The sequence below is a fragment of the Ctenopharyngodon idella genome, chromosome 17, assembly GCF_019924925.1.
Source record: "Ctenopharyngodon idella isolate HZGC_01 chromosome 17, HZGC01, whole genome shotgun sequence".
NCBI lineage: Eukaryota > Metazoa > Chordata > Actinopteri > Cypriniformes > Xenocyprididae > Ctenopharyngodon > Ctenopharyngodon idella.
In genome coordinates, this window is record NC_067236.1 from 6421905 (window position 1) to 6438876 (window position 16972).

The 16972-nt window shown below is 35.5% G+C and overlaps 1 protein-coding gene across 1 annotated transcript in view; it reads right to left on the reverse strand.

Moving 5' to 3' along the window:
• ttc27 (tetratricopeptide repeat domain 27) overlaps nucleotides 1-16972 on the reverse strand; it is a 103758-nt gene that overhangs the window by 33118 nt on the left and 53668 nt on the right. Inside the window, exons 10-11 of the mRNA XM_051867257.1 lie at nucleotides 16836-16949; nucleotides 7217-7312 (exon numbers count right to left, since the gene is read on the reverse strand). Of these exons, the coding sequence (XP_051723217.1) occupies nucleotides 7217-7312; nucleotides 16836-16949 (210 nt within the window). The remainder of the gene's footprint in view (nucleotides 1-7216; nucleotides 7313-16835; nucleotides 16950-16972) is intronic.

The window sequence follows — 16972 nt, forward strand, 5'->3', positions numbered from 1 at the left end:
CCTAATGTATAAAACACCATATTTGTGGACAGTATACATGTACTGAACTGACGTCACGCTCGACCTCTCCCAGCAAGACATCACAAACACCTAGCTGCAAGCAGTTTCACAGCAGGAAATATTCAATTCCTGCCCAATTTCTCCTTCACCTTTCCGTCCTGTGACAATCCACCCTCCCCCCCACCTCCAGTGGCATATCACGTCCCACAGGCATTATGGGTACCTATAAATCTAGATATATACACCAGTGAGGCTGCCGGTGATCATGTGATCTATCAGCCAGGAGATAAAACGTGATGATACTAACTAATACGGAGAAAGAGAAACACACTGGATTTTGGTTTATATTATATATATATATATATATATATATATATATATATATTCTTATTTTAATATGTAGTAGTATTCATTATTTACATTGCAATTTCTCATTTAGGAAATGTTTTGGAAGTAAAAATGTCTTGCCAATAAAGAACACTAAATTCGAAAACCTGAAACAGAGAGATTACAAGAAAGGGAGAGGGTTTGGGAGCCCCATTTGTGCAACTTTTCTGTGTTTTCATTTTCTCATTTATTTCATCTGCCACAGTGAATGCTGTCCTGATTCATACAGATGCCAAAATGATTCAATCTGAAAGCAAATCCAACAATTTCTGAAATCTGTTCCTAAAAAAAAAAAAAAAAAAAAAACCTTTATGCCCTGCAACGGCTCTGTCGTCTCTTTACCCCAACACACACACTTTCTCTGGCTGCATGCTGCTCTCGTCTCTCACTTGCAGTTTTGCTGCGTTCTATTCCCCTGCCAGCAATAGAAGCGACTTCAATTCCAGCTTTATTGCTGTTCACTGTTATTACACAGAGCGCGAGCAATGTCATCCACAGGACTGATCACATCAGCCCTCCCTTCTTTTCATCTATCCATCCATCCCTTCCTCCCTCCACCCACTCACTCTTTCTCCATTCAGTCATTTCATTCAAAACCCTTCACCCATGCTGGCCTGTTACAATCTGCCATTCTCCTCCATACATTATTTTTCCCCCTGATTTATTCACTTGTTTAACAGTCTCTCTCTTCAAAAACATTTGTTTGTTTTTCATTAGTTGCCTTATTGCCTAATCAGACAGAAAGGGAGAGTTACAGGTTGCTCTATTACCTGACAAACGCTGTCAAAATGAACTCATCGTCCCATATCCCTGGATGCCCCCACCGTGTACGGGAAATGAATTTCGTATTCTATCTGCCAAAGCTCTTATTGACGCGACACTGGGTGTATAACCCAGCTGTTGTGTTTACTGAAATGGGTTTCTGAGAAGTAGATAAATAAATAACGGCTGCCCACGCTCATTTGAGGTGATTAGCTCAATGCACTTGTGCGGCTAGTAATGAAAGAAAATATGCAAGCAAATCAATTTGGGCACCAACAAATGAGCCAATCATTTCCGTTTCAAATTAACTCAGGTAATCTGGCTTTATAATATGTGAATTATTCCCTACAAGGGAATAAATTCAGAATTCAGACATAATTAAGAAGAGAAAACGTGTGGTGGGGGGGGACTCAATCAATGGTCAAATAGGTCCCAGTTACACCTAACCCAAAATTCTCTTATGTATTCATAGATCATGATCAACTATTGTTTATTTGTTTGTTCATTTATTAATTCGTTTGTTAGCACTAAGCTCTCCAGAGGAAATGATATCTAAGGAAAGGTTATCTTCCCATTCCAGCACTGGAGAGGATGAGAATTTCAGAGAATTTCTATTTCAGAAATAAATTATCTTAAAAATGAATCATCTAAAAATTCCAACTTCTTCGTGTTAATTAATAATTAGGTTTAGTTTTATTTGCACAAATATAAAATATATACAATAAAAACACAGTACAATCCATATACTGTGCAGGGAGAGGCAGAAAACCCAAAAGGGCTTATTTAAAGCCTCCACCTAAACAACAAATGTGAAAGTAAAGAAAAAAAAAAAAAAACTAAATTATAAATATATAAATTTATATAATTGCAACAAGTTAATTACAACATGTAAATATAAAATAATAATAAAAATAATAATAATAAACTCTAAAAACAAACCATATAGGGTGCATAAAATACATAAAACATCAATAAACAAAAAAGCACAATTACAAAGCAGCAATAAAATGATTCTTTATACATCTTTTGTAACATATTAAAGAAGAACATTTTTCTGCTAGATGGGATAAACCATTCCATAATTTAATACCCCTAAATCGTATAGAGTATTGACCTCTACAAGTGAGAATTTTAGGAAGATGAAAATCTGAACATTGACGAGTTAAGTGACAGTGAACCTGTGAATTTACTTTAAAATACATCTTAAATTGCTCTCGAATGTTACCTTCACCTGAATATATCTTATAAATAAAGACACAAATTTGAGAAATATTAATATCATAAATGGTAAGAACCTGAAGTTTCTGAAACAGAGAAACAGATGAAGTATATACATTTGATTGGGTTGCAATCCTAACAAAACGTTTCTGAAGGATAAAGATTTTTTTGAAGAGTAATAGGAAAAGTGCTCGCCCAAACTATATTACAATATGAAAGATACGGATAAATTAAACTATAATAAAGAGTAAGATGACACTCTGTAGTAACAAGATGCCTAACCCTCCTTATAACAGTAGATTTATGTATTTTTCTGCTCAAGTAATCAGCTTGTTCCCTCCAACTCAGACTCTCGTCAGCAAAAACGTCAACAAAAATTATACCCTAAGGATAAAGAATCCTTAGGGTATTATTTTTCACCACTACAAAAAATAAAGTTAGATTTTTTTAAATTTAAAGATAATTTATTTAAATAAACCAATTAGCATAAGCAATTAGACCATCATTTGCATTCTTAAATTAAAATTTGAGTGAGAGAGAACTAAGGTTGAGTCATCTGCAAACATTATTGGAGTAAGAATATTTGAAACATTTGATAAATCATTTATATACATAAGAAATAGTAAGGGTCCAAGAATGGACCCCTGAGGAACTCCACAGAGTAGTCTTGCTGTACTAGAATAGCAACCCTTAAAACAAATAAACTGTCTCCTATTAGAAATGTAATTTTTCAACCATTTATATGTAATATCATGAAAACCATATTTATACAACTTTTCCAATAAAATATAATGATTAAATGTATCAAAAGCTTTTGACAAGTCTATAAAAATACTACAAGTAAATTCATGATTTTCAAGTGCAAGAGTAACATTGTCAATCAGGTGAAGCAAAGCCATATAAGTAGAGTGTTTTTTTGCGGAATCCATACTGATGTTTATAAAATTATAGAATTAGAACCTAAATGAAAAAGAATCCGTTTATATACATTTTTTCCTAAAATTTTTGAAAAACATGGCAAATCTTTGGCTATTTTTAAATCTCCTGGTACAATGCCTGTTTCCAAAGAAAGAAAAAATATGAGCAAGTGGCTGCAATATTGAACATTTCACCTGTTTGACAAGAAATACAGAAATGTTATCATGACCAGCTGAAGATATTTTTAATTCATCAATAATTTCACATATTTCTTTCATCTCAGGTGGCTTAAAAATAGAGATAATAGGAAAATTTTCCGATATATAATCCAAGGTTTCACCACTACCAATAGGAATATTATTTGCTAATGTATGACCAACGTTAACAAAAAATTCATTAAATTTGAGCTGTCAAATGGATTATTAAAGGAATTGTCACCATCCACAAAGTCTGAAGGTAGCTCTAAAGTAATTTTCTCTTTTTGCAGCAACTGATTTATTAACTTCCATGTGGTTTTAATATCATTTGAACACCTCTTAAATTTTTCACTAAAGTATTGCTTTTTTGCAGATCTAATAGAATGATTATATTTATTTCTGTAAGATTTATAAACCCCATAGGTTGAGAAGGGTAGCATTCAAAACATTTTCTATAGAGTTTGTTCTTAGTCCTCAACATCTTTTGTAAGATAGCTGTATACCAAGGCTTACTGAAGTCCTGATTAGGTTTCTTAACAGAGCTACTAACTGGAAAGCATTTATTAAAACTAGAGCTAATAATGGTCATCAATTTTGATATGCTCTTTCAGCATCATATTCCTCATACAGATCATCCCAAGAAGTGCTAGCAATCAAATCTGTAAATTTAGAAATATTTAACTTACTCATAATTCTCTTTTGCTGTATTTCTTTTGAAAGTTTAACTCTTTTGACACTAATTTTAGAAAAATGAAATAAGGGAAAATGATCAGACAAGTCTGAATATAGAACACCAGATTTAATTCCTTCACTTAGAGAATTTATTAAAATGTTATCAATCAATGTTGCTGAGTTTCTTAACTCTTGTAGGTTTATGAATAAGAGGAAAATAATAACTAGAATAAAGAATATTAAGGAAATCTGCAGTAGGGGTATCAAATTTCTTTTTTAAGAGATTTATGTTAGTCACCTAAAATATAACAGTATTTAAGCTCATTTATCAAATCAAGTGAATTGGCCAAACTTTCTTTAAAATCTTGAATACTAGAATCAGGTGGTCGGTAAATAACCCCAACAGGAAAGTTCTTTCCTCCAAAACCAGTAGAAAGCTCAACAAATAAAGATTCCACTTCATTTCTATCTGATTTTAAGACGAGATCATCCCTAATTTTAGATTCATACTCTTCATAAATAAACAGAGATACTCCACCTCCCAATCTATTCTCTCTAACATAATGAACAGAGTTATATTTGGATAATTTAAAAATTTCTCTAGAATTCTCTGTAAGCCATGTTTCAGATAAAGCAATAATCGAAAACTGGTGTTTTAGTAAAAATAAATAGTCATAATGAAATGTCATAATTCCTAGAAAGACTTCTTATGTTCACATGAAAAGTAGAAAAAAACATTAGCAGACAGAGATCAACATAAATCATTAAACTGAGTTTCAGTATAAAAAGTACAAAAATTTGAAGCACCCAATGATGGAAGAAAAAAAAAAAAAAAAAAAAAAAAAAAAAAGTTAAAATCTGGGTCAACATCAAAATGATAAGAATCAGATATAGACAAATCAAAAGACTTAAAGGTCTCGGTTTCAAAATCGAATTTGTTGGAATCAATAGTGTATTTTAAGAGTAGTATACAACATATGTGATCAATTAATCAAAATGCTATAAGTGGCTGTGGTAATAAATCTAATGAACCAAACTTTGTTTTGGTTTATTTTGGATAAGTGGATGAACAATAAGTTTGTCGTATCTTGGATACGCAATATCACCTCTCTCACGGGCTGCCTTCATTGCTGGAAGTAATTCTCTCCTTCTTAGCCGGATGGTTTCAGGGAAGTCCTCATTAATGAAGATGCCTGAGCCCTTCAATTTCTTAGCTTTATCCAAAACTGCAAGTTTGTCGTTCAGCCGCAAACAATAGGTTAGGGCTTCTCTGAAGATGCCATTTGCTTCCCAACTCTATTTTCTGATGATCCGGCTGTAATTTTTCACTAAAAAGTTCTCACTTTTTCTTCAGATTCAGACACCTTTTCTCTTACAGATTCTTTCAAGCCATCCACAACAATATTATGGCATCTTGACTGGCCCTCCAGATATTCTGTCTTGTCTGAAATTGTCATCAAACTCTTACAAATTGTGTCCAGATCTGTCCTGGTTTCATTACAATTTGTAGACCAAGTTTTACATTTGATTTTAAGATCGTCAAGTTCTTTGAGTAATTTCTAGACTCACCTTAAAATCATAAACTTGCTTTTACAGGTCATCGATCCTCCTGTTTGAAGAATCAACTATGATTTGTACACAGGTTTTGAAACTTTTTTCTTGTTGTTCAAGCAAGGTTCTGTAGAAGTCTTTTTTCTGTTCCAACAATTCACGCACTTGAGCCATATTGGTAACATATTCCTCTGTATTGTTGTTTGTTGCTTTAGGTGGCATTGTTTGGTCATCAAGGCCTGTTAGGCCCAAAGTTCACTTGAAGCCAAAAACCTCCACAAAATACAGTTAAAGTCCACAATTTTGCTATTTAAAGTTGATTTATCTCTTCTTAACACGAAATGTAGTTTTGGGCAAGATTTTTTTGGATTATTGTTTGATTGAAAACCTTACACAAGTTCAGAGAAACACTGCAGCAGCCATCAGTTTGTAGGAGTTCAGTTAGTGGCTCTGTAGAGCATTAGTAACCAATAATCATAAGTTAATGTCATTGAAAAAAAAAAAAAAAAAAGGTTTATGGAAAGTCCTGCTTAAACTCCAGGTTGATGTGTGTGCACGATATAAAAGGGTGTGTTCATTATGAGTGTAACATTATGAGTGATTCTAAAACATGATAATTTTTAGAAACCAGGGGCCAGTTGTTTAAAAGTAATCTGATCGGACTGGATCAAATCTTGAAAATGGGTTGTTCAAAAGAAAATAAGGATTTCGAAATCAAATTAGATCACAAAATCCAATCTTGGTTTTAATCTGGATCAAATCATCAGTGTGTGTTGTTCAAAACGTTTTGGTAAGATTGGAATACCTTTGATCCAAAAAATCTGGATCTGATCCCAACAGAAGGATGCATTTCAGGAACAAAAATGAAACAACTTTAAAATTGGTCAAAAAAATACAACATTTATATCATCTAATATACACGCATATTTTTATTTTACTCTTGATTAGTTTAACTAATTAAAGTAATAAATTAGAAGTGGACATTATACCTATTAAGCCTTTCGGTAGCCTACAGTAAAGTAAAAAAGAGATTTCGGAGTCATAAAATAATGCCCAAACAGCAAATATCAAACAAAAATATATTTAACTTGAAGTGTTTTTTATCACTGTTTGTAAACAACATTGGCACAATCATAAGACATGAACCAGTCAAAAGTTCTTTGCGAACGAACACAAGGTAGCAAGCGCTACATGAAACTTTTCTGAAAGAACGCAAAAGCTTTGAAATGTCCCCCCACCCCAATCCCCATCTAATTTTTTCCATCACCATGTCCCTTTAGTGGATCTGTAGAGCACTAGTAATCCAGATTTGGTAATCTGAAAAAGCGTGTATCTGGATCAGGGTGGTCCAATCCAATTTTGCTTCGAAAAACTGGCACAAAAGTAAGATGGATTACCTGATCCTAGATAGCAAAACATTGGATTTCCAAATCCAGATCATTCTGATCCAGATTAAACTTTTTGAACAACTGGCCCCAGAAGCTTCAATTAAACAGAGGAATTGAGTTCACCTGTAGATCCCAGAGAGGAGGCGCCCGGCAAGTGTAGAACATCTTTAGTCTCTCAGTGACGGGGCACTTCTTCTCACTAAAGAAATCCACCAAGGTCTGAAACAGAACAAAGTGACGTTTAGAGGACATAAATTCTCATTTTTCAAGCATTGCTACTTCCACAAACTACATTTTTCTTCTTTTCCACAGTGATTATGCTAAAAATGACGCAGACTTTCCTCAGTTTGCTACAAGGTAGTTCAAAGAACGGAGCACCCATGAGCCAAAATCTTAAACCATGTACTTTTGGAGGGTCTCACAACAGCAGAGCAGCTACAATTAAGATGAATGAGAATGCTAACAGATAGCTTTCTCCAGGAATTACAGACCTCCCTGGAACACAAAGACATCAATATAATAAGTATTTTTTAATGTGCTTCGTGTGATATTTGCCAAAGCGTTAAAAACACCCCTAAGCGATTAAAATGCAGTGTGGTGCAAACAATTTAAAAACTATTCCAGTGAGTCAATCCTTCGCATTCTCCTTTGATTTACTGCTCACCACACAGACCTAAATATATTTTCCGATCATTAATAAGACAGAAAAAAGTGATCTAGAAGCATAAAGACAAAACTCCAATCACAAATTCCAAGAATGATAGCAATAACAAATAGATGTGCCAGCACATGCCAAAATGACAGCATCTTTATTCAATTTTTTGCTCTCTACTAAAAAAAATGCTACAGGGTTTGACTGCTGCGTAAACCTAGTTAAAGCATGTGCAGGCCTGCTGTTTGAGTCTCCAGTGAGATCTTCAACACTCATTCTGTTCACAAACCAGTGTCAATATTTCAAAAAAGGATTAAGACAAAACACAATAATACAATGCAGCTGTGTACAACATGCAAACAAGGCCACAAATGCAAATTGGAAGCGGACGGCCATCCTTGCCTGCTAAATAACCGAGTGAAAATAAAACCACAGAATGGCTTCTATCGCATTACCCAACAAATATTTAAATGACACCCCCAGCTGTCAATCATTATGAACATATGGACTGCAACTGGCACTAATAGGAGGAGAAGGCCTATACACATTATGGAATTTTTACTTTACCAACTTGAATATTTCCACCCAAGATGCTGTAAATAATTTAATGTGGAACTGATGTCTGCAACATTTGAGTTCCAGAACATTCTGGAATCAAGCAGAAGGAAACATTACATATTCCAGAAAACACATTTCATAAACTGATGACAAAATCCAATATAGATGTAATTTTCCAGCTCCAGTTGGGGGTTCACTTAGAAAGAAACTCATCTGGAAATAAAACTTCCGACTGAGTAGATACAATCAGTTTCTATGGAGGATGGCAAAGCTTGTCTGCGGGTAGCAGATAACTAATTACTTATTTAGCATTTCCATGGATGGAAAATGGCTGAAATATATAAATGCTAATCTTCTGATCAGGAGGGTTGAGGGATACAGCTGTGGAGGCTGTGTGCTGAAAAAAAAAAAAAAAAAAAGCTGTGTGCCTTTGGACAAAATGGGGCAAAGTAAACTCCCCTACAGTTGACAATTTGGCAGTTTAGTTTGAATTACACGTAAACCTTTCCATGGAGGAACTCCAAGAGCCAAATACATCGGTAGGAGGAAATGACATCACTGAGCATGCTTTATGACTCGGCATACTTTAAAAAGGAGGAAAAGAATAAGCCCCATGGAGTTAAAATCCATGCACAGCAATTTAAATACAGTCTAGCATTAAAGCAAAAGAACAATGGCTGCTTTAGAACTTAGTATAACCTTTTTAGAGTAATGAGGCTTTCAGTCCATGTCTGTATAGCACTGAGACCATCTAGGCTATATGCTAGTGTATACATAATATAATATAACATAACATACATGTATTGTTTGAGTATGGTTGCATCATATCCATATAAAATTGTCATACATTTACTGCAGTCTGCATCTGTTGTAGATGTAAAAAAAAAAAAAAAAAAAAAAAAAAACCAACAACAAAAAAACAACAACTTTAAAACATCACTCTGCTGAATTACTTCAAAAAACTGTTTTTCTGCTCCAAAAATACCTTACGTCATATGCGCCGGATTCTTTTTTTTCAGCGGTGCCATGAGATGCCTAAATCCATACCAAGACCTAAGCTGCCAACTTCTATTTCAGGAATATTATTGATTAAGCACTGCAATTTAATTTTACGTTCAGAGAAATCTACTTCAGCCAGGGCCTGATCGGAGTCCTAAATGAAAAATAAGAGGGCATGCAAATTGTGTGGTCTCAATGAGTGCCTCTTATCTAACAATGCACCAGAGTCTTTCATTCTGAATACACAAAGGGAATAAAAAGTTTTCTGAAGTTCTGGCCCACTCAGTGGCCTAGATATTGTCAGCCCTAAACTGTGAGAAAAATGCAGAGCACATAGGCGAAGTGCCTTTCTGCCATTTCTGAATACACACTCCACACTCTTGATTTCAGAAGAAAGGCCAGAGGAGGCAGAGGAAATGAAGTTTGTCAAGTACCACTGTGAAGCTCGAATTGCAGCAAGACGGCGGAGATAAGAGCCTGCGATTTTCACGAAAATGTCACTGTTTAGAAAAGAAGAGGAATAATATTGAAGACAAAACAAAAACCTTTCTGAATTGATTACATCAAAAGTCAAGTTGATGAGTATTTATGAATTATTGTGTAAAAAAAAAGATTCAGTATGTGCCTGGAATTCACCCAATCAGAACTTCTGCCATTAATGGAGGTCTGTGTCTGCAGTCAAGTAGATGATTCAGTTCATTAAAAGGAATCCAAATACCCTAACTTGAGATAACATTGGGGGTGGCCTGAAGACTCCCTTTTATCTATTAAGGAGTCTATAAGTCAAACTCTGTAGCGCCACCATAAGCTCAAAACCGGACATTAACTTGCCTGTAACTTCTGGGTCCGGTTGCATGAAGCCTCTTAAGTGGTTTCACTTAAAGGTATCCCTGAGGATATTTGTCATTACTTACTCACCCTTCATGTCATTCCACACCCATAAGACCTTCGTTCATCTTTGGAACACAAATTAAGATATTTTTTGATGAAATCTGAGTTTTTTTTTTTTGTTTTTTTTTTTTTAAATCCCCCATAGAAAGCAAAGTAATTACCAAATTCAAGGTCCAGAAAAGTAGTAAAAACATTAAAATAGTCAACATGACTACAGTGGTTCAACATTAATATTATGAAGTGACGAGAATACTTTGTGTGCAAAAACAAAAAAATAATCAGCCAGCGTTCTGACGTACAACCTGGAAGCGCTGAAAGTAAATAGCGTAGGAGACTGACAGGGGTGAGAAGAAATTGTTGAACAAAGTAGTTATTTTTGTTTTGTTTTTGCGCACAAATAGTATTCTCGTAGCTTCATAACATTAAGGTTGAACCACTGCAGTCACATGGACTATTTTAACCATCTTTACTACTTTTCTGGGCCTTGAATGTGGTACTTGCGTTGCTTTATATGTGTATCTTAATTTGTGTTCTGAAGATGAACAAAGGTCTTATGGGTTTGGAAGGACATGAGGGTGAGTAATTAATGAAAGAAATTTAATTTTTGGGTGAACTAACCCTTTAAGAGTCTTGCAACAAACATCTCAACAGTCACCCTTACCGAAGTGTTTATACTAAGATTCTGGCAAAACACAACAATGGAGAAGCAGTTGCTTTAGTTACGAAGTCTCAGACAATAAACAGAACATAACAGACCACTGACCTTTAGACAAGTTTAACATTTGCTAAACTATACAGCTGTACTACAATATGAGTTATGGAGATTAAAGGCGGTCTGACGGACGACCAGATTGTTCTAAAATTTGAGTCCAGCTATGACATCATAGGATACTCAAAATCCTGCCGCGCCACTCAAGTAGTTTTCCATTAAATTACTTTATATTTGTCAAACTCGTTGTTATTGTTGTATTGTACAATGCAAAAAATGCTTTCTTACTTAGAGTTGTCTTGTTTCTAGTCCAAATATCTAAAAAATTCTTGAATCAAGAAGCATTTTCTAGACAAGTCTTGTTTTCAGAAAAAAATAAGTAAAAATTATGTATGTTCTTCCTTAAAACAAGAAAAATAATCTGCCAATAGGGTAAGCAAAATAATCTGAAGATTTTTCTTGTTTTAAGGAAGAACATACATAATTTTGACTTATTTTTTCTGAAAAAAAGACACTTTTTTTTTTTTTTTTACTTGTCTAGAAAATGCTTCTTGATTTATGAATTTTTAGATATTTGGACTGGAAACAAACAAAAAAAAAAAAAAAAATATCAGTAAGATTTTAAGTAGGATAAGTAAGAAAAGCATTTTTTGCAATGTACAGTGGGTACGGAAAGTATTCAGACCCCCTTAAATTTTTCACTCTTTGTTATATTGCAGCCATTTGCTAAAATCATTTAAGTTCATTTTTTTTCCTCAATGTACACACAGCACCCCATATTGACAGAAAAACACAGAATTGTTGACATTTTTGCAGATTTATTAAAAAAGAAAAACTGAAATATCACATGGTCCTAAGTATTCAGACCCTTTGCTGTGACACTCATATTTAACTCAGGTGCTGTCCATTTCTTCTGATCATCCTTGAGATGGTTCTACACCTTCATTTGAGTCCAGCTGTGTTTGATCATACTGACCGGACTTGATTAGGAAAGCCACACACCTGTCTATATAAGACCTTACAGCTCACAGTGCATGTCAGAGCAAATGAGAATCATGAGGTCAAAGGAACTGCCTGAAGAGCTCAGAGACAGAATTGTGGCAAGGCACAGATCTGGCCAAGGTTACAAAAAAAATTCTGCTGCACTTAAGGTTCCTAAGAGCACAGTGGCCTCCATAATCCTTAAATGGAAGACATTTGGGACGACCAGAACCCTTCCTAGAGCTGGCCGTCCGGCCAAACTGAGCTATCGGGGGAGAAGAGCCTTGGTGAGAGAGGTAAAGAAGAACCCAAAGATCACTGTGGCTGAGCTCCAGAGATGCAGTCGGGAGATGGGAGAAAGTTGTAGAAAGTCAACCATCACTGCAGCCCTCCACCTGTCGGGGCTTTATGGCAGAGTGGCCCGACGGAAGCCTCTCCTCAGTGCAAGACACATGAAAAAACACCTGAAGGACTCCAAGATGGTGAGAAATAAGATTATCTGGTCTAATGATACCAAGATAGAACTTTTTGGCCTTAATTCTAAGCGGTATGTGTGGAGAAAACCAGGCACTGCTCATCACCTGTCCAATACAGTCCCAACAGTGAAGCATGGTGGTGGCAGCATCATGCTGTGGGGGTGTTTTTCAGCTGCAGGGACAGGACGACTGGTTGCAATCGAGGAAAAGATGAATGCGGCCAAGTACAGGGATATCCTGGACGAAAACCTTCTCCAGAGTGCTCAGGACCTCAGACTGGGCCGAAGGTTTACCTTCCAACAAGACAATGACCCTAAGCACACAGTTAAAATAACGAAGGAGTGGCTTCACAACAACTTCGTGACTGTTCTTGAATGGCCCAGCCAGAGCCCTGACTTAAACCCAATTGAGCACCTCTGGAGAGACCTAAAAATGGCTGTCCACCAACGTTTACCATCCAACCTGACAGAACTGGAGAGGATCTGCAAGGAGGAATGGCAGAGGATCCCCAAATCCAGGTGTGAAAAACTTGCATCTTTCCCAAAAAGACTCATGGCTGTATTAGATCAAAAGGGTGCTTCTACTAAATACTGAGCAAAGGGTCTGAATACTTAGGACCATGTGATATTTCAGTTTTTCTTTTTTAATAAATCTGCAAAAATGTCAACAATTCTGTGTATTTCTGTCAATATGGGGTGCTATGTGTACATTAATGAGGAAAAAAAATGAACTTAAATGATTTTAGCAAATGGCTGCAATATAACAGAGTGAAAAATTTAAGGGGGTCTGAATACTTTCCGTACCCACTGTACTCCTGCATCAATGCCACTTAGCCTGTTTGGTGATTAGAGTCACTGATTTTTTATTTTTTTTTGCACCCGAGTAAAAAGTACAGAATGACGCGTTCAGTGACCTAGACGCGACGCGGCTCAACACCTAGTCCTGTCTGCTAACCGGCTTTACAGTAGGCAACTGGAAACAAGAAATTAACTGGACCAAGGACCAAAAAAGCTATTCTTTTAAAAGACAGGGGGAAAACGCCCAAGCCTCTTGCTATAATCAGACACTCTTGTGCACAAGACAAAAGCCTGGCATGAGATAATTAATTAATTTAATTAAAGCGCACAGTGGAAGTGATGAAAATTAAGAAAACCTGGTGTTCATTTAATTTTATTTTTGACAATACACACTGTTTCATGTCATACTTTCAGCAGGCTTATTTTGATCCCTAAAAATGCACATCAGTACTTTCTCCTCCTCAATTAACTTTCAGATCATCCATTGTGTTTGAGTTCAGCAAATGACTTAAGGGACCTGTTTTGATCCCTTAATTTTTTTAGGGCTAAATGGTTACTAAGGACTTTGTTGCAAAGCATAATAGAACTTAAGGGAACTCTCAAGTAATTAAGGGAAAATACTTAATGACAGCCTTAAGGTTCCTTAAGTGGACGCTTAGATTTTTTTCGTGCTACCCATGTTTCACTAAGAGTACCCTTAACCTTATAATTAAGGGTTTTCTTAACTTAAGGGCTTTTGTGCAACAGGGCCCAGCTGAACTCTGGTCTAAAAACAGTTTTTTTCTTCTTCTTCTAGTTGATTAAACCAGATAAAAAATAAAAAATAAAAAAAAAGTCTTGACAATATTAGAATATTTTTCTCAAAATTATATTTTTTTTAATTTTTTTATTTTTATTAGCTCATGAGATCTTGACAATGATAAGAGCAACTTAAAAAAAAAAAATTACTCTGCTTATTATTTTCCTAAAGTCATGAGCCTTGTCTTTATTCTCCATTTCTATTCTTTGATTCCAACAATACCAATCTTTACAAGGGCGGCCATTTTGAATGTATGACATTTACAGTTTTATCTGAATCTAAACAAAATGACTGCAAACAGTCACTGACGCTCAAGGCAACAAACAAAATAAAAAACCAAAGGATATGTTAACTTTTGTGAAGGACACTTTGGACCAATTAAGTCATTTTTTTGTTATGTGGAATATATGTAAACATCTGTTATGTAGCTTTGTCAGGGCAGTACTGATTCATATTTTTAATATTTAAAATCACTCACAATAAAAAGCGCTCAACATCTTACAGATTTGGTTAAAAACCATTCATTTCAGAAAAACTGTATATGTGGATTTGTACCTCTATAATGCGCTACCTGACATTCTTTTGTACATTTTCCCCCCACTCTCTCATCTGTTGAACTTCGTTAAAGTGTTTCGTCCTCCCTGAGAGTGTGCTGTCACTCTCTCGCCGTCGCTTCGGGGCCTTGCTCAGCTGGGATCGCTCTAAGGGTGACTGAACTCACTGGTGTCAGCAGTGGGATTTGCTAGGCGCTTCATGTTTCTCTAACTCTGTGATGGACAGGTGTTTGTGTGACTTGCTGTGATCTCCTGTCGGACTCAAACTTGCCCCTCAGGGTGGCCTCCTAGAGTCAGACTCCCCCAGTGATCTGTCACATTGAGTTTTAGGATATCAGAGAGCAGCTCCACTGGGCAAACGCTTAAAACTTAAAGGAAGACAAAAAGCAATCAAAAAAGTAGAGAGCAATATGTCACACCAAACTCTGCCCGTTGATGACCTTCCATCTGTCAGATGTTCAGTCAGAAAGCATCTAATCGCACCCTTCAGTTCTCTGCTCTTTACTGATGATCACCTGCAGCGCTCATGGTCACATCTATGGATTTCACTTAAGATCAAAAAGAGGGATGTCATCAGCCACAGCAAAAGGACAAAGTTTAAAGGGATAGTTCACCCAAAAATAAAAATTGTCAACATTTACTTACCCTCAAGTTTTCATTTTTGGGTGAACTATCCCTTTATGTACTGCAACACTTCTTTATCTGCTATTTGTAAACAGCACTTCGTGTTAATAATAAAAATTAATAAATGGATGGATAAATGAACGAACAAATTATAATAAAATAATAAAATTGATAAACCATAATAATAAAATGGATGGATAATTAAATGGAAGAATAAAATGAACATAAAAATAAAATGGATAAATACATGGATAAATAATCAAAAAAAAATAAATAGTAAATACATTTAAATTAATGAATAAATTCAGGCATTTCTTACTAGACTAGATTTAAATTACTATAGCAATTTTAAGTTTATTTTGCATTTATGACAATTTAAGGAGCTCTTCCATTGAAAAAGGAGTTAAACCATAAACTTAAACCATAACTTTAGCAGTAAAACCCTCTCAGAACAGATTATTCAAAACAGTCTGGGTTGACACAGAGGCTAGAATTGTTACCAGTCCTACAATGAACACGCATCAATAAATAAAAATTAATCTGGCATAAATGGACAAGTTAACTGCTCCCCAGAAAGTCACTGGAAGCCAAAAAATTCAATTTGATCAGGACAGGACGAATGAGGCTGTCTTGTTTCAACAAATTTCAATAAAGCGACAAATCCCGTTTTCCAATCCTTGCTAAAATCCACACGCACAAATGCAAAAGAATACAAACCAAACATATCAGCACTACTCTGCTTTTACTGTTCTGGCTTTTCCTTTGTAAAACATGGAGACAAACTGTCATGAAAAATGACAGAGGAAACGGGAAGCAGCCAAAGGGAAGCTAAAGCATCCTCCTCCCTTGGGCTTATCTGTCCATTTCTCTTGCACACACACACACACAAAAACAACAGGAGGAAATCTGGGATCTCATTTCTCTGGGTGCTATAAAATTTTGGAAGCATTACATTGAAACCAGTAAATCAACATATTGAATGAAGTAATCGCTACCCTACAGCTCATATTAAACAGAAGAACTGTACACTTCTTAGTGCTTCAGACTAAAAGACTAACATTAGAAATCTGCGTTGGGTAAGAAGTCCTTCATGCTCATCAAGGCTGCATTTATTTGATCAAAATATACATCTATTCCTGTGATGGCAAAGCTGAATTTTCAGCATCATTACTCCAGTCTTTAGTGTTATATGATCCTTCAGAAATAATTCTAATATGCTGATTTGGTGCTCAAGAAACATTTCTTATTATCATTAATGTTGAAAACAGTTGTGCTGCTTAATTTTATGTAAACCGTGATACATTTCTTTGATGAACAGAAAGATCAAAAGAACAGCATTTATTTGAAATACAAATCTTCTGTAACATTATAAATCTCTTTTCTGACAATTTTAATCTTTCCGAATACAAGTATTAATTTATTTCAAAATTTTAAATGGTAATGTAGTTGTTAAAATAAAGAATGGCTTGACAGATATTCAGAAGTGCTTTCATCCATCACACGTTCTATCAGTATCTATTGCAATGGTTGAAGATCCACAGGGAAATCTAAAGATCAGCTGGCATATGGAACAGCTGCAGAAGATTGCGTAGCACATAGACTGTGACCCTAATTGTATTTGTACCATTATTTATGGTAATATTTCAGGCGAGGAACACATTATATGAGTGTACATGGATGTGCATTCTAAAAAGTGTTTTACCTGTGTTTGCATCATGGCGCGTTCAACTCTCCGTGAGCTTCCTCTCTCCAGCTTAGTCCTCAAGCACAGTGATGTCACTTCCACCGCCCAGAACTTTGGCTGAGACAGCAAACACTGAGGAAAAAAAGAGAGAGAGA